The sequence below is a fragment of the Zeugodacus cucurbitae genome, chromosome 2 (genome assembly GCF_028554725.1).
Source record: "Zeugodacus cucurbitae isolate PBARC_wt_2022May chromosome 2, idZeuCucr1.2, whole genome shotgun sequence".
In the NCBI taxonomy this organism is placed as follows: domain Eukaryota; kingdom Metazoa; phylum Arthropoda; class Insecta; order Diptera; family Tephritidae; genus Zeugodacus; species Zeugodacus cucurbitae.
Window position 1 is genome coordinate 78,768,163 of NC_071667.1, and position 19,480 is coordinate 78,787,642.

At 33.7% G+C, this 19,480-nt stretch overlaps 1 protein-coding gene across 7 annotated transcripts in view; it reads left to right on the forward strand.

Annotated features, from left to right (window-relative positions):
- Positions 1 to 19,480, forward strand: part of LOC105213320 (oxysterol-binding protein-related protein 8) — a 30,673-nt gene that overhangs the window by 3,243 nt on the left and 7,950 nt on the right. For 4 of the 7 annotated variants that reach the window (XM_054225887.1, XM_011186049.3, XM_054225882.1 and 1 more), the window contains exons 2-4: positions 6,594 to 6,695; positions 15,173 to 15,231; positions 18,145 to 18,291. In XM_054225887.1, the coding sequence (XP_054081862.1) occupies positions 6,594 to 6,695; positions 15,173 to 15,231; positions 18,145 to 18,291 (308 nt within the window). The other 3 variants (XM_054225884.1, XM_054225885.1, XM_011186053.3) reach the window with 3 other exon arrangements.

Genomic DNA, 19,480 nt, shown 5'->3' on the forward strand with positions numbered 1-19,480 from the left:
TTTTGTAGGTATTCGTTATAGTGTCACAGTATAAATGAAGGCGTAAAAATTTTATATACATTTATGATTATTAATTTAAAGATTGTTATTTTTTAACTAAAAATACTTTTTAAATATTTTTTTCACAACAGAAAATGGGAAAACACATTAGGGTTAATTCGTTAGTCGTTACTCGGTAGTTTTTACGTGTATTTTGTTTTTGTAAAATTAAAGAAAGTACGTTTTACCGAGTAAGGAAGTACCAGTCTTGATAATTCTAATTCGTTACATGGTAACAACAAATTTTCTATTTATTTTGCGTCGTTGCAAAAAATTTCATTTAATTTTTATTTAAAATTCTAAAATTTCTCCACATTTAAGAGCTTTAACGAGCATCAACTAACGAATTATCAAATTGACAGGTTCGGTCTGCTTACATTCTTAGGAAAGGCCCTTTCACTTTATCGCATCGTTTAAATAAGGTTTGCTACTTCAATATGCTAATCAATACTCCAAACGATCTCCATAGAACACTTTTACTTTAATTCATGTGTTATTAATGAATCTATCAGATTTTTTCAGTGACTAACAAACAAGGTCTGAAGGCATGTGAAGAGTTGGATAGTATCATAAGTTTATTAAAGCCCAAATTGAAAAAAATTCTGCAACCTTATTGCCGACTTCCGCAGTAACCACCCTAATACTCATTGCACTCAAAATGTAGTATAAAAGTGGGTTGGTAAAAGGAATAATAAATTCTCAAACTCGTAAATAATTCATGGTATAGAAACTGTCAATGACTACGACCACTTCGACTGCTTCAGTTGTTTCACTTTAGAATGGCGAGCATTTCACTTAAGCACAAACACACACATATGTGTTTGGACAATGGTAGAATTTCAAATGGTTTCGCACGCAATGTTTTGGCTATTCTACCAGCAGCGCCGTGTGCCATGCAAATGGCTTACACACATGTCATTTGCGCTCCACATAGTGGACGGTTGGGGTCCAACATTGAACACTTTGCAAATATATAAAGATACACACACAAATATATAATATATTTGTATGTATATGTAAATCTGTATGTGTATATATTATAGAAGTGTGTGCGTGTGCGGAACTGTCGGTCGCACACTTTTAACCTCAATAATGTTGGCTATGCCTGCTATGGTGTAAGCGTAAAATCAATGAAATATGCAAATATTGACAGCAAAAAAACAGCAAAATCAAAGCAAAACAAGACTTTTGCATTGTTGTTTTTCTGAGTTGTGCTCATTCACAAAGCTCGCCTTCGCCTTGGCTGCTTGCTCTATTATTAAAATGCATATTTATGCATGTATGAATATAAATGCCGCCGTCGTTTCCAGCTATTATGGCCGTTATAACTATTCAAACTAAAATCGAACTCATAACGGTGCTGATATAATTCATCGATTGCTCATAGGCGAAAAGTTTGAAAAGTAAAACGGAAATTTTATTGTTTCCAGAACTTCTCTTTAACAGTGCTCATTATTTTCAAGCGCCTTTCTAACTTTATTCATTTCTAAAATGTGTGTCTGTTTGTGGTTTGTATACATTTCATTTAAGCCGTTGATTATACTTAAACATTCGTATGAATGTGTGCGTTAATAAGCTTTAAGACTTTAATCGCATCATCTGTTACGTTTTTTTTTTGTTGCATTCTCACTGACCTAACCCACTCGAGCAGTTGCTAATCATTATTTTATTGGCCGGCGTTTGCACACGATTGGGTTTTTGTGTCGCCGCACAGTTAACGGGTATGACGCACACAAGTATGCGGTAAATAAAATCTGCATTACTGGTTTAATGCATTCTTAATTACTTAATTGAAATGAAAACTATTAAATTTATAATTTAAAAGGCATGTGTTTGTAACTATTTTGTCTCGATAAGTTGAAACGGCGATTTCTTTGGGGATTGGATGGTATCTTAAAATAAAAGACAGTTTCTTAAGTTATTTTTAAATTTTTTGAGTTAAAAATTGCTATATCGAATATTTTTAGAATGCCTAATGATATTTTTTTCTCAATCTGAAAAAAAAAAAATTAAGAAATGGTCTAATGGAATAACATTACTTGGCCTATGTGACCAATTTATGGTTCATTAACAGGTCCATATATAACCCATATGGTAATCAATTAACAGATCCATGTATAATTTACCGATCCAAACAGGTTCAGATTGCCGAAACGACAGCCCTTGGCCCGATAAAATCAAAGTTATTCCGCTACCGCAGAACCAACTCTCATGGAAATTGACAAGTCCATCTTTTGTTATGATTCTTATAATTGTTGCAGTATCAGAAAGCATTCCTCAAATGATTTTGAGGTCGACTGTCGACTGTTCTTTTGTCCTTCACCTTAACCAACAAACTTTAATTTTATTTTTTAATAGAATCCTATGCAAATCAATCGGTGCATTTTCCTTGGAAATATTTAAATGCCGTTCAATAATGCAATTATTATAATTCACTTCATTTCAATCGCACTCTATGCATTATCTACTCAAATCTCACTTTACCTCAATTTCATCATCAATCCGGACAGTTCTATTGACGCAAGCGTCAAATTATAATTCAATTCCAGTAATAAATTATCTCGTCATTCGGCACACAGCTCACGTGTGCAGTTTACTCTCGCTTTTGCCTCTTATATTTGCCTGCATTGTAGCCGATAACAATGGAAATGCTTTCAGTACATACGAATGACTATTGTCTAATGTGCATTGCCGTTCATCCTCTTTACTCAGTTATTCTATAGTCTATTCTGGACTGTGTGTCGTATATACTTTGCATTCTACTCATGTGTTAATGGGTTCCATTGAATTCTCTCGGGTAATGCTGTATAAATTCCTTCATGGAACACATAGATATGAGCTGTGGATGTATATAAATTATGAATATTTTAAGGGAATCGTTTATTTCGTGGCTGATCTGTAGCTTATAGTTTCACACATTACTCAATTTTCAATCCCAGATAAATCTGGGTCAGTATCGGTTAAGCCGAACCGACTGTAGCGGAAACGGATATTCTTAAAATACTCTTACGACAATCTGGGTTGTTGTCTGTAGCGGCACAAAACATTGTTCAAATATTATTGAGTCATGACAGACTGTTCTTAGCATAATATACATAAAACCGGGTCCTGGATATGTAGACCCGACTAACTTCAAAGTAGAGTTGAAGAGTACTCATTGTACTTATCGCTTATATTCAAAAAAAATCTGAGATTTCCATATTAAAAAAAAAAAAAAAAATGGATACACTATTTTAAAGATGGACGAAGTTAAGTGTCATAGGTCGAAATTTTTTTGTCGGTGATCCTATTGAGGAATATATTTATTTTATCCATCAATCTACTAATATGGATATACAGATTTCAAGTTGTGGGCATTCTCTAAAATCGTTCGAATTTACGCACTTAGAGATGAAATATTCTAAAAATCGCTTCACCGAAACTTCGATTTTGTAACTAGTTTGTAACTAGCTCCTATTCAGATCCAATTCAGATCCGATTTATTTTCCCCCCACCAAATATATCTAAATTCGTGCAGCGACTATAATTTCTTAACTTCAGAGCAGCTGGTTCGAGATAATTCTCGGTAATTGACTGCTTACCAACGCCCACTTTATGCATTTTGGCGCCACCATGCTGCTGCTGCTGCACTAGTTTTCACTATATTATCACCAGCTATGCTTTGTTCATAATTCGGAATTGCGTGAAGGATGAGCGTGAAGGCAGCGGGGAACTTTTAATTAGGCTATGAATTGTGTACAACAGCTGGAAAATTACACCCCAAGTCGGTGGGGTCGTACGCCGGGGCGTTGTAAAATCCGCAATACTACTCCTCCACTCCGCCGACATTGTTGCCATTTTCCGCGTTATGACGTACTTTTCAATTTATGTACATTTGTATGTATGCCGGCGTGTGTTCGCCGTTGCCATATGCAGCGAATTGCGTTGGCGCTGAAAGAGTTTCTTATTTCTTGAGTGGCACATTGCTCGGGTTACTGGGTTTTATTGCACTTTGGTACAGTGCATTGTTGTACAGTTTTGTTTTTTTTCGTTCCTTTTTTCATTATTTTTGTCATATGGCTTAAGTGCTATGCGATTATGACTTTATTGTAAGCTCTTCGTGTTTAAGTAGCTTTTTCGTGTTGCAGGCGAAACATACTTGCTGTTCTAGTAGAAAGGCATAAACATGAAGTGCTCACCCAATGGATTAGCATATTTATGTATGTGGAGCAAAGTATAAGTTAGTCATGGGTGCTCTACATGTATTATTAACACGAAACATTATTTTTGATGACCTCATGTCCATTATTTTGACATGTGTGAACACTTAATCGATGTATATTCGCGGTCCATAAGTTGAAATTAATATTTAATTTCATTTAATTTATTTTTGTAGTTTGAATAATTTGTTGCCCAGGGGTCTGTCCTTTGAAATTTTTTTCCACTGCTTTTATAATTTATTGATACATATTTTCCATATTGTGTTCTATCAGTTTTGGATATCGTTTTCAAAGGCTATATGGACCCTTGAAACACGCCTGCCTGTATTCTATCTGATCTGGATAGTTTTCAAAGACATGTAAACCGCTTCTTCTTAAAAGGATTCAACGAATATCGAGCGACTTGGAACCACATAAGATTTCTTAGAGGCATCAGAGGTGGAAAAGTGATTGAGGTCGTGAACCCAAAACGAAGCACCGGCTGGTATCCTCGTATTTATCCATTTGAAAGCTGCTGTTTTCCTTGGAATGGCTCTTAAAACATTCAAATATCCAAAAAAATTTACCTTTCGGATAGAGGGGAGATTAAATATGGACTAAGGAGACATCTGCATAAACTAGGAATCTGCACTTGGATCATTGACTATCATAGAGCGGATACACCTGAGCAATTACTCCTAGACTGTCCGGCGATCGCGAGTAAAAGTAGTCAGATAATGTGGGCTCTGTAGAGATAGTATCACGTCTAATAGCCCTGGAACACTTTTGAAGCTTTCTTAACGCGATGGTATTAAATGTTGTACTGTGATACGAGGGCTGCTATATATATTTCTGGCCTAATAATGAAAATTGGAATATTTATCACCGAAAATGGTTTAAAAAAAAAAAATGGATTTATACATTTTTGCATGCGCTCAAACCAATTTTCGAAGCACTTTTTTGAGCCTTTTTTTGAGCGATTGTCAAATTGTGCGGGATCCAACGAGAACAAACCTTTTTTACGGCCAGGTGTTCATGCAATATCGAATGTATGCTGGTGCAAGAAATGCATAGGTATGACTCTATCTGAAGGTATGTTACATGACGGTCTTGCATTATCAGTTCACGTACGGCTGTTTTTGGACGACCTTCACGGAATTCGTCTTTGAGCGAGCGTCGGCCACGATTGAATTCGTTGTACCAGTTTTTCACAGTGCTATAGGATGGTGCTTCATAGCCATACAAAGATTTTAGTTCATCGATGCACTCTTGTCGCGATAATCCACGTCGAAAGTTGTGAAAAATGATCGCACGAAAATGTTCACGAGTTAATTCCATTTTTTGGCCGAGATGAATTTTTTAATTCTCTGTAAATAAAACAATTCACGATTAAATGACAAAACGTTCTGAGTGATGTTATGCTAAAAAATGTCAAACTTTCCAATGGATATGTCAGATTGCACCTGGCAACACTTAGTGTTTCCTAGGTCAGAAATATATATAGCAGCCCTCGTAATAGGAAAGGGCACATAGACCATAAGTCGCAGAGCGTCTCTCCATTCTGAATCTAATCCAACTTTAGTTAGTCCAGACCAGGCGCCTAGGAGTCTTGTTGAAATATTTTTATTTTTCATTTTTCGAAAAAAAGTTTGAGACCTTGCCGAACTAGGTTATCCCAGATTTTTAGCATTAGGTCTGTGGGATATGATGCTCTCGATAGTTTGCTTTCAGCTTTAGTCCAAATAATATAGGCATGATGAAGCTCGGGTCTATTTTAGCTAACTAGAGTTTCCTCGTACAAATTCGGGTATTGGAACATAAGTTTATTTCTAGCTTCGATCAGTATAGGACACACAAAAGACTGCAATAATACATATTTAAGTAAATTTAAAAGCGAAACCTTAGATTTAGAGTTTAATCACTGTTACTTTCGAGGAATGTGACATTTTCATTGAAATCTTTGTAATATTTATATTTAAATAGTCTGGTAGCAACTCATCAACACTAAAACTGTTACAAACTATACTACATGCAACATAATTACTCAATAAAGTGCAATACAAATTCTATATTTTCATACTTTTAACTTCATTTATTACATTTCAATAGATTTATCTAGTGTGTGCCGTTGTCTGTAATGTAAATTTTCACCTTTCATATTATCATATGCAAGTTTTTTTAAAATTTTTCTTATTCAACTATTGTTAATATTATGCTTTGTTTATTATTTTAAATACTAAAGTATATTTGTGCCTATTAGTTTTCCTGTTAATCTCAGTGGCTTTGTAATGTGTTGTTTCTGTTGTTGTTACTGTAGTGAATTGAAAATAATCTCTAAAAAGAAAATATTTATGTATGTTTGAAACGCTTTCGCAGCTTTTGATTTCAAGTTTATGCGGCGCGCATCCTCAAAAGTTCTATTGCCAAAACTTCCGTCCACAGATAGCTTGAGCAACAGTCCGGGTCCATCATCGCCAGGTGATTGTTTTCCAAATTTTTTCTAAATACAACTCAATCTCTATTTACAATTTGTATGTACACCTAATGTACCTAATGTTTAGCTAATTTATGTACACACACTTTGTTCCAAAATAATTTATGATTGGCCATAACAAGTGAAGTGATATATGATGAATACACGAAAAGTGAGAAAAGCACATCCTAACCGTTACCGTGATATGTCGTACGAGTTTGTCTGTGAGCACGATAAGACCAGTGGTTCTATACTCTGTATATACTATGCAAATGATCTCAAAGAATATGTTTAGATGTGTGTGCTGCACAAAATAATGTAGTAAAATTGTATATTAATTTGTATATTATTTATATCAATATTGTTTTGTGAATTTGTAATTTTTGTTGTAGATTTCTGACTTATCTATACACGATTCTAAATTATACTAGTATATTTGCTTCATTAAATTTTGTAAATTTCTGCACCCCTAGACATTTATTGAATTAGTAAAATTTTTGTAGTACGCATGCGCACTTTCATACGCAGCTATTTATTGCATAATGTTAGTAAATAATTATTATATGAATTCAAATTTGACAAGCGAGTGGTGTGTTCAAAAAATATCGGGAATTTTATATTTTCGAGTTTTTGGAGAGTCTCTAGATATGACCCCGTCGTCTTACAAGCATACGAGAAATCGCTGAAATAGACAAAGGCTATGCCAAAAATCCAGTTTGAAAAGTTTTTTCGACAATTGGAAGATGCGCTGATAAGTGCATAATATCAAATGTGGAAAAAATAACAAACATTAATTCAGCTGAATGAATAAATATGTTTTTTTAAAAATACGAAAATAAGCGTTATTTTTTAATATAATAATTAAAATAAATGACCTCAACCTAATTAAAAAAGTATACTTTTAGAAGATTAATCAAAATTTTTTTTGACATCATCCTAAATCATATTGGAAATACTTCAATTTTCTCAAAGCAGACTTTTATAAAAGCTTAAATTCAATAAAAAATACACTACTAAAAATCATTATTGTTAGTTTTTAATGTAATTTTTCAACACCATTTGCATATGAAAAAATGCTGCTAAAATTGCTCAAATTGGAACACTGTAAATATGACTATAGTATGCGTCATACTTATGAGAATATGTATGTATGTCTAATTTGCCTGGCTGCTTGGCATCATCACTTAACATTATTCTCATCTTTCGTACTTCCACCCCAGTCTCTAGTAGAAATATTTGCTCAACTGATGTCATTTTGGTTGGTGATAATTTAATTAATGATGAAAACATATACGCGCATACTTCAAATATAGAATTTCAAATGCGTGTCTATGTATAGCGAGGGTTGTTGTCTAGGCTAACTTTTAATATACTATGAGGATGGCTCGAAAAGTACTTGATGTGTGGATGTTTGAAATAACGTGTTTGGACGTGCTTGCCCGTCAAATTTCGATTAGTCATACCCAGCTGCCCTCAAAACGGCTGCCACGGAGGATAAAGAGATAGGAGGCCAAAAGTGCACTATGTTGTTTTGAGCAATATTTTGTTTGAAATATTGGATATAAGAAGGCAATGTTAGGCGCTGTTTAAGTAATAAGTATTTCTGTGTTACTCGTGACCATCCACGGAACATGGTTCCACTGCTAAACAGGTCAGAGGCGAAGCCAGTCCTATCAGCCAGAAAGAGGATTTTTGGGCTGATTCAATGTCCGATTGCCCGATATAGGCCACGAACTACTCCCATATCCGCTGTTATCTCCAGATTTCTAAATCAAGATAGCAGAAATATGATAACTACGAGTGCAATAGAACCTAATATTGTTACCATGCACTGCCTTCAATGGGTATTTTATAATTAAAGCCTTTAATACTTTGCGATTTTAATCAAAGGAAAGAATTATACGAAATTTGTTTGAAGGCATGTGAATCATTTACTTTCGTCTACACGAGCTCAAACATTTCTTCCATCTCAATATATATCTACTATATACTCGTATGTATGAATGTATGCAAAATGGCAAAAAATATGTATTTTTATTAGCACAAAAGCTTTTGCAGTCAAGGTGTTAATTGCTTGTTCGTAAATTTAGTAACACAACTTTCCTAGTATGAGTCTACAAACATGTGGGGCAAACAGTAAATTCAAGTTTGTTTACAAATGTACATTGTACAAAACCTACAACTGTGCTAATTATAATTTCGAAAAAAAATTAACAACTTCATTAAAAATGCTACAATTGTAATTAGCGCATGAAAAATATTTTAAAAATCATTTAAAAAGGTTGAGAACTGTAGTGAAGCTGGCAATTTTAGAACTTATACGGAATTAGTTCAACGTCGATATTCCAAAAGAGTACTTATATACTCAGTTTATTGTCTTTGATTGCTTGGAGATACCACTTAAGAAATTTTGACCCTCTAGATGCGTTCAATATCTGAGCTCAGCATAATCTTTGAAGAGGTTAGTGAATTCCTGAAAACCCCATAAATGTAATTAGTTCTTAACTCAGATACTAACAGTTAGATATTTTCAAGATTTCAGTTATGATATGGTCCTAAGGTTTTAAGGTTTTGTATTGTATTTCCGAAGTGATGAGAGCCCAATAATCACATTGCACCTAGTTCCGTGGTAATGAGTTTCGTGAGGTGTTCTCTGTAGTGCGCTAATCACCCACGTACACATTCCAATATTTGCTTTGTAAATATTTATTTGTAACATACATTTATGAACATCTTTATCTGAGAGTCAACCTGGTTTTGCATGCTCCTTAGAATTGATAAAACATTATTAAATTGTGGTATATTTGTTATCGCAATAGTCTAACAGTTATGTAGGACGCAATATGCGTTATGTTTGTTGGTTAAAAATATAAGTTTGGAACTTAATTAACTCACAAATACTTTTATTATCATCTCTGTTTTTTATTATCTACGCTCTCTGCTGGCTTATCAATAGGCAGCGTAAAAACTCTTTGCTCTTGATATAACCTCCCGAAATTTTAATGTTGTTTTCTACGTTTATTTGCTGGATATACAGACGATACTCGGTTATGTGTGGTTACATAATTAGATTTCAATTACAACCTTTTCAAAAGAAAATCCAAACACTTTCGGTTTGAAAAGGTATTACCAGTTAGGCCAATGGGCTATTTTGATAAAGTTATTAATGACTTATAGTAGTTTCAGATCATCTTCCACATCTAAGAACCTTGGTACCAAAACGATGCAGTATCCGCAATTCGTTGACTCAACTGATTATCTTAACTGGGTAGTCAATTCTACTGAAGATCTAGTCCAACATTATATCGTTCCTTCTCGTTTTTGCTTTCATATCCTCAACGATTAACGATAAGAATACAGCACTTCCATTTCCCATTTTCATTTTGGTAAACATTTGAATCAATTCAATTAAGTATTTTCACAAATTCATTCCATCATTCTTGCCGTCGCTGCCATTTGAATTGCCTTTAATGCCGCTCTTAATTTCCCATTTAAATTTCCTGGCACAATCGACATTTCCAGCGAATTGCTCATTATTGAAAAATTTATTTATATATTTATCGATAGGAAATATGGTCTAATTGATTTTTTATCTTTACTAATTTATTGTACGCGATTTAAGCGAAATATTCAAAGTGTATCGTTCAAGCGTTCAATGATTGCCGGCATCAGTCACATTGCTGACGTAACAAATTCTCGCCATCAATAGATTGCTGGTAAGGAAGAGCCTAGTTACGTGTAGACGCGAATATAATATTCTCTTGTATTAGATCTCTATATTTTTGGTTATCGAAAGAACACGCCAAGAACAAAATAAATATTTATGATCGGGGGAGAGTTTTCTAGGTTTCCATAGGTAGGTAGGTTAGCAAAATCCTATAACAAAGCTATTTGCACATTCTATAAAGAAATTATTTTGGTTTTTTGAATAGTTATGTCTAACCTTCACACTTGGGTAAAGGTAGCTTTTCGCTCTCAATAAAGTTCGTATTTCCCCAGTTGAAGGTGTTCTAAATGGCCATTGTCCCATCGATATTCACAAGGTTAGAATTTTTTTTTTCGCAGACCAGCTGCAGTAGTTTCTTGGAAGCTTGAAAGTTCCTCATCTCACTTTTGCTTCCTTTTGGACTTCCATGCTTTACCGAGAGAACGAAGCTCAAATGTTTTCGATTGGTTATGTTCATGGCGCTTTTCCGATACTTACCTTATATAAACTAAAACTTATTAAAGTGGTTATTCCTCTCTTGTGAGGATCAGTTACAGAATCTAACCTAACTATTATCGCCGTATTCCTAGATACAACAATAAAAATAAGTTAGGTTAGGTTAAAAAGGTTGACCTACGCCACAGAATTCACGATGGATCCCACTTGGATAGCTAAAGGTGCCAGTATGTTATGATGCAAGAAGACTTCTAAGTATGGATCGCAAAGAAGACCCTTAGGTGTCGCCGAAGCGTTTTGAGCTTATCACAAGTTTTATGAGGATGCTAATGTCTAATCCGGCTAGTTCGTATGGACAGTGAAGAAGGAAATGACTTATTGTTTTCACCTCGCCTTTCTCCATTCAGCTATGACAGTTTGCGTCCGCCTAGATTCTTAACCTCATCGAAATGCCTACTTCGCAGTGCCCGGTGGTGAGTGCCCGGTCGAAGGAAAGTCCATTTTGTTGAAAAGCTTGTAGAATGTAAAGCTTATCATCTGAATACTTTGTTATTCGTTGAAATTTAGTGATTTAGTAGAGCTCTGCGTTATGTCGATTTTAACAGTAACCAAAGTAGATCTGATGGATTATTTTTACAAGCAACAGTTATTGAATTAAACTATAATACCTCATGCTACAAATTGCTCGCGGGTATTACAAAAACAACAACAATAAAAAGAACGGCATAGAAATTGGCTTTGCTGAGCGCCAAACCGCGAGTATTCCGCAACAGACCGGTACCACGGTGCTGAGAGTCTATCAAATTGTGATTTTCGACATTCGTTTGCTTTTCGACTGTTTGTTATTACTGTTGTTGCTGTTTGTATGTTTTGATTGCTGCACCGCAACACGCCCCACCGCACACTTGACGATCGTCTCGACGATGCGATTGCCGCATTTATCTCTTATTATTTTGAGATTTGCGATTATACGCCTGTCCCACACTTGCTTTTCGTCTGACTTTTTGCTAATTTCTACGTTCTGCCAGCACTTAGTACACAGCACAGCTCTTGCGGCTGTTGGTGGCTACGGAGCGCCTACATATCGTCTATATTATAGTCCGCCGCTGTGGCTGGCATCCACATTTGGCGCGCGCATTATTGGCATTGTTTACTTAGGTTGATTGGTGGGACGGCGGTGCGGGACGGGACGGTCAGCAGTTGTTAGCCGTCAGCAGAATCAACAGCCAAGCAGCCGGTGCGCCGCTATTGTGTGCTCAGTGATCGCCTGAGAATTTCGACGCGTTGGCGCAGCCATGTGTTTTTCGACCATCGCTCGCTCGCTAACTGAGTCAGTCAGCGGTTGCTATCGTCGCCGTATGTAATACGCATAAAACGCTAAGCTCTGTGGAGTGTTTTCACAAGTGTTATCATCGTAATTTGCATTTTGTATCAAATCACAACAGCAGTAACTGTTATTTGCTACTTAACTGTGTTTACATACAAAAACAAAAACAAATACATATATATGTGTTGTTGTTGTTTAATATCTCAAGTGTTACAAGTTCTCGTGTGAAACTCGGCATTAACTCATAACCATTTGTGTGTTGTTTTTGTACTCAAGCGCCGAAACATTTAAAGTAAAGTAAAGTGCCTCTAAAACGGTGTTTAATTTGTAGTACTAGTCCGTAGTATTGAAATTAAGCCATCGCCTATGCAGCCTGATAATGCAATGTGCAGGCAAACGTTGTTGAATGTTGTTGTTGTTGTGTCGCATCGAGCGGTGAGTGCAGCGCGCGTGTTAAATGTGGAAGAGGAAATTTTTTGCAAGTAAGTGAAAGTAATAAGTGGCAACACAGCAGCTGTTTGGCCAGCTCAGCTCATCGTCGGCCAATGTGTGCGGTGTGCCACATGTCGCATACGTAACATAACATGCATGTGGCGTTCGGTGACGTATGTGACGCCTGCGGTGCATTTGTAATTGCAAAAGCGCTAAGAACCCCCCAACGCGAGTAGCATGTGTCGGGTGTGTCGGGTACAGCATGAGTGTATGTGTGTGTGTGAATTTAAGCGTTGCGGCCTTTTTCTTTGTCACAGTTTTTGTATTTTATTGCGGTCTCGTTTTTATTTATTATTTTGATTTTTTTATGCGCTTATTTTTGTGGGATTATTTATTATTATTATTTTCTTTTTATTTCTCATTTATACTTCCTTATGTTTTTTTATATTTATTTTTGTATTTATTTGTTTATAATTTTTGTTTTTTAATTTTTATTTTTTAAATGCGCACATTTTTGTGTGACCATTTCATAAAATTTTGGATATTTGATTTCTATTTTTTTAATTTTCTGTAGATATTTTTTTTGATATCTTTATGCACACATTTTATCTTATTTATTATTATTCTTTTTAAGTTTTTTATATATTTTTTTTCATTTACTGTTTTTATCTTGTGTGATTATTTATGATTTTTTTTTTTAATTCTCATTTATATTTCCTTAAATTTTTCAAATCTTCAGTCTGTATTCTGTATTGTATTTCCTTAAATTTTTCATATCTTCTGCGTGTATTATTTGTTCTATCTTTAATATTTTTATTTTAATTTTTGTTTTGATTTATTTTTCTATATTTATTGTTTTGTATTTTTTTTTAATTTTCTGCACATAATTTTTAATTTTGCGATCTAATTTTTGTTGGCTTATTTATATTTTTTAATTTGTCATTTCTATTTCGTTACAATTTTTTAAATATTTGTTCTTAATTCTTTATTTTAATTTTTGTTTCTTATTTTTTCAAAATTTTTTTTAAGATTTTTGTTTTGAGATTTTTTTATAGTTTTTTTTTTCAAATTTCGTATTTATATTTCCTTATTTCTTTAATTATTATTATTTTTTTTTTGTATATTAATATTTTTTAGTATTTTTGTTTTACATTATTTTTATTTATTTTTAATTTGCTGTAGATATTTTTTAATTTCACACACATTTTTGTTGTCTTATTTATTTATCTTTATGTTTTAAATTTCTCAATTATTTTTTTTTTAATTTTTATTATTTATTTTTTATTATTTCTTTTTATTTGTTAATTATTTTTTTTTTAATTTTTTATTATGTTTATTTTAGTTTTTTAATATTTTTTTTTGCATTTTTTATTATTATTTTCTGGTTTTTATTGAATATTTAGTTTTTGCTTATTTTTTCGTGGTTATTTCGCGAATTTTTGCTGTGTCGTTTGTTTAAAAAGCAACTGTGGACAGTTCTAAGTTGTAAACAAATAAGCGAAGAGCACAAAAACAAAAACAAAAACCAAAAAACACAACAAAAGATAATTAATTGAATAATTGCTATGGCACCATATTTAGTTTTGCGCTCACCTCAGTTGGCTTTATTTATGCAAATAATATGTATAATAAATGCAAGCGTTAATGGCTTTAGGTCTCTCTATCTCTATGTGTGTTTGTGCATGCGTTTATGGCATAACTTTATATATATGTATGTATCACCACAAGCGCCGGTGTCCCTCAATCATTCTACACACGCCTAATACATGCAAACATATACACAGATACATACATATATACATATGCATATGTGCTCTGTCTGTCCGACAATTTGTTCGATGGCCAGTTTTCATTAGCTTTTGATTTTTAGTTTTCAGTTTAGTATTTTTGATTTCAGTGTCGCACACCCGTTGCGTTATATTGTTGTTATGTTCACTCGCTAGATTCGCTAATGTGCTGTGCCGTGCTCTGTGGTTGAGCTGTTTTGTTTGCACTGATTTTTGTGATTTTTGTGTTTTTTTGTCGAGATTACTAAAACTTGCTCGTGTATTCTCGCAGAGTTTGGTGCGCAATGTTGACGCCGTGGTGGTGGCACTGACTGTTGCGCCATTGTAACTAATAATTGAGTGCCGTTATACACCATTTCTAACTAACAAATGCTGTGAAAAGAGTTAACCATCACTTTTAAGTCAACTGTAAACAGTAAATATATTTACGAAATGGCAGTTCATTAGCCAAGACCGTCAGTTGTGCAAATAAACAGTCAGTCAGTCAGTCCGCGAGTGGGCTGGTGCAACATTAATTCGAATTTATAAATAAGTGAATGTGTTGAGCATTTGGCTGTTGATCGGTTCATTGTGTGGTTCAGCCAGCTACATGAAAAATACATTTTTATGTAACGCTACAAATTGCAAATGAAAAAAATATATATTTTTTTATAAAAAAAATCAACAAATAAATAAATTACTATTTAATTTTACAAAAAATAAAATATAAAAAACAAAACTATTTAAATACAGTGTGTTCCCAAAACTAAATGTTAAACATGAAATTTCTTCTAGGACTTGCCAGTTGGGCAACAGATAGTCGTGACAAATATGATGGCAATCAAACAGATAAGGTGAGTACAAACACTCCACTCCTAAAGTTAATTTTTGTTTTTAGTATTTAAACACGTATTTATTTTTATGTATGTACATAACTGTAAACATGCATAGATACTATATAACATATGCTTAGCCCGCTGTTACGTTGGCGTGACTAATCGGCATGCAAACAAAAAACTTATATTTCAAATTTTGTATTTGCTTTTTTAAATTTATTTTATATACATATATTTTTTAATACTTTTTTTATTTTTTTTAATACTTTTTTATTTTTTTATTATTTTTTATTTAATTTTATTATTTTATTTTACTAGTTTCTTAATTTTTTCTTATTCAAACCAATAATTCTGCATATTTGTATTCTACAAATGAACGTTTGGTTTGCATATGAGTGAGAAAAAAATTTAAAATTGCAAACGCATTTCTACATTTTGTATTGATTTTTATTCACGCGCTCCTTCGTGACTGTTCGCGCGTTCTTCTTAACTGTTGCTATTTTCACTTGTTGAAACCGGCTTCCGGCTGCGAATGTTGGGTATGTCTGCGTGGTTTAGATTACGTCAGTCCTAATGGTTTGTGGTTAAGGGTTCTCGCCTTGGTGAATTCCAATTTCTTTTGCGGTACTTTTTTTAACAATATTACCGACCTTGCTAGCTACAAATAAGTCATGTCGAAGTTTTATTTAACCACATCGCTTCCCGATTTTTAGAAAGAAAGATAAACTTTGGTCGCCAATTGTTACTCGAAAGTGAATATGGCATTTTATTTCATACCAAGATTTTATTTCAGACCAACTATAGGTTTAGTAAAAAAAAATCCGTTATTTTTTCAATATATGACTTTAGTAGTTTGTATCTCGTTTTGTCTAAATGAGATCGCTTTGTGTTATCGTCGAGTTCGTCCGTTAAGTAAGCTTTGTTTCGAAGTCCCAGGAACTATTGTGGTACCATTTAAAAAAGGTCGTATTTAAAAAGAAGCTCGATGTATGTGCGTCACTCGCAAAATATCCTCATGGATCGAATAATTGCTGAATCGAACGAAAAACGATACATTTCTGATGGGGATAGTTACTGATGTTGAAAAGTGGTTCATTAAGGACAAATTCAAACGAAAACCGTTGTGGTCGAATCGTGGTAAACGATGAGAACAGTGCTCAAGTCGGTATTGACCGTCGGACCTGTACTGTCAACAACTGTACCGTCTAAAAAAAAAAAGAGGACTCTGGCTACACACATCGATACTGTTTTCCAGAAGCACCGAGTTCTTAGTTGATAGGTTTTTATGAATCCACCTTATAGCCAGGTCCAGGCTCCAAGTGATTACAACCAGTTCCAGTGTATTTTGAATAATTTGGTTGGTGAAAAATGCGCCTCAAATGAGGCTTGGAAAAATCTACTCTCCCAGAACGTTGCATATTTATTAGAAAGCGGATCATTCTACCTATGCAAAATAAACTTAAATTAAATTTTATACAAAAATAAGGGATATATTTTTACTAGACCTAATCTTTGGTTCAGCTAATTGTAAACAAAATTCGACTATTAAACGAAAAGTGACTAGAATACTTTTGTGGGCAAAGCAAGAAACGTTTAGGGGATTAAAATAAGAAGAAAAAGAAATTATAATTTTATAAAGCATACATCTAGGGTGTGATGCATTTTGCGCCTAAAAGATGACTGTGTAAAATCTTTTTAAAATTAATCTTTGATCTCCATTTTTCTTGCTTTCATTAAAATTTGGTAGAATGCATAGATTTTGATGCTTCAATTAAAAAGTGTTGTTACCTATTTTGTCTCTCCTATGTTCCAGCTGGTTCAAACCTTGTCTAAGTCGAGTTAAAATTCTACAACAATTTTTTATTTTTAAAATACTGTAAATTTAAACTTCTATATACTGAGAATTTAAAAATTGATATAACCTTGCTTGCAAATATAAAGAATATTAATTTCATTTAGTTTTCAAAAATATTCCAATATTTTTATTGTTTTTTCTTTTATGTTTTCTTTATGCACGTACGCACATTTTGCTCATTTTTTCATTAATTACCAACAATTTGAAAAAAAAAAAAAACAATCTAATGAACTTTAATTATGTGAGTCACGTCCAAATTCTCACCTTCTTAAAAGTAAAAAACCAAAAAAGAAAAAAAAAAGAAAAAAACATTCAAATAAACATACCGAATATCCGCCAAAGCAGAGATAAACAAGCCATACGTTATTTGTATTAAGTATCACTTTTGGCACTATGAGTATATTTAAATTATTTATCTGCAAGCTAATAGACTTGCTGCTATATTAAGAGAGGAGTGCGCGTTTATCGACAATAAAATAGTCTAACAGATTGCGCTGCTGTTTATTGAAGTCAAATGTTACAATTTTGCACTTTTTTTTAATACTTTGAACAACTATAAATACTTACATATATACATACATATATGCTTAAATGGTTGAGTATATTTGCCAGTATTTGCAGCATTTTGTGCGCTAATAAGCTAATAAAATTTTCGTATTAGCTCACACCCTTCCATATGGTATGATACAAAAAAACAATAACAACAAATTCATTTCGCATTGCTTGAATATATGTATGTAAATATATTTGTTTATAAGCGGAAACACAGTTGAGTCAATAAAAATGGCATAAGCAGACATCACTACTCAATGGGGGGTGGTTCACTCCAATCGTGTCGATGACTTTTTAATATTCACACCCGGTCAATGTAATGTTTATTCTACACTCGTGGTGCCATATATTTCGCTTTTGTTTATAGCTACGTTCAACTCGATTCTAGTACATATGTATATGACTATTATATTTTGTAGAAATAATTTAACGTAAATTTATTTATATTTTATTGTGTAAATATATTACAAAGTGTATAAATTTATGTTTCAATTTAAATTAAAAATTATCTTCCATTCTTTCAGACACCGGGTGATCCCTCCAAACTCAATCGGAAGGAGTCCTATAAGGCGCAACGTAAGAATTATCGGCGCGAGAAGAAACGTGTTGCGTCTGAATTGCTGAATTCGCTGCAGGATCCCACTGTTGTGGTGTTAGCTGATTGGCTTAAGGTAAATAAGGAACACACACATACATTTGTATATACATAGACGACTATTAATTGTTGCACATGCTGTTTATAACAGTAATACTATTACTATCCCTCTCAATCGATATGCACCAGGTGTACTGTTAGGATAAATTATATATGTTTGTTGTAGTTGTTGTTTGCAAAACAACTGTCAACAGTGTTATAAGTGTAGGTATAGTAACTAATAGACATAAGTATATTCAAATGGGCGGAAGCGAAATTAACTACATATACATATATATGGCCTCTTTCTTATATGAATTTTATCAATATATATTTAATATACTCACACTCATATCGCGTACAAGGCTAATCACAATGTTACACAAAAATTATCACCGATTATTTATTTTCGAAATTGTTGCAACATTTCTCTTTTTTTATCGCAAAGCATTGTCAGTCGCTATGTACATAGCAGTGATAAGAATGGTGAGCCACCGTGGCAATTGCGTCACTTAATTAAGTTACCGCCAAAAGTATACTCGTAAATATGTAATTGCCGGCAGTCTGACAGCAAGTATTACATTACATATACTCGTGCATATGTATGTATGTACGTGCTTGTATGATGGTTTCTAGTAAGCTTAATAATCCCATTTAAGTGACTTTTTTGGGTGACTGATAGTGGTGACGCCATATATAGAATTACACTTCCTTATATACTGTGGAATACATCATCAATCTAAACTGTCTGTATAGTATATATTCGTATATATGACTAATGTAAATTACCTGTACAAAGCAAGTTAGTCGAGGAATTTTTGTGCATTTTTGACACTAACCAAAAACATTAGAAACACTAAATTTTATGGGAAAGTCGATAGAGGAGAACTGCAGTCAACCCCCAGTTTTTGATCAAAAACAATATCCACGCCTACTTCCCATATAAAACAATATTGCATATATAAATTAATCACTTATGAAGGTTAGGTTGGTCTTGGTTGGTTGGACCACTTATGGTCCTTTGCGATACCGGATGGAGTGCCTTCACGTATTCCCTAAGTAGTAGTCACGTGAATTTTAAGAGATTATGGGGCCTCACTGAAGATATCTCCACCAACTTATCGTATTGTGGGGCCCCTAAGTACCTGAAACGTTTCCTTGGTGCCCCGCTCTTTACACTTTCTGCATTCCTCCCGATATGACAGCCCCATCTTATAGACATGTGC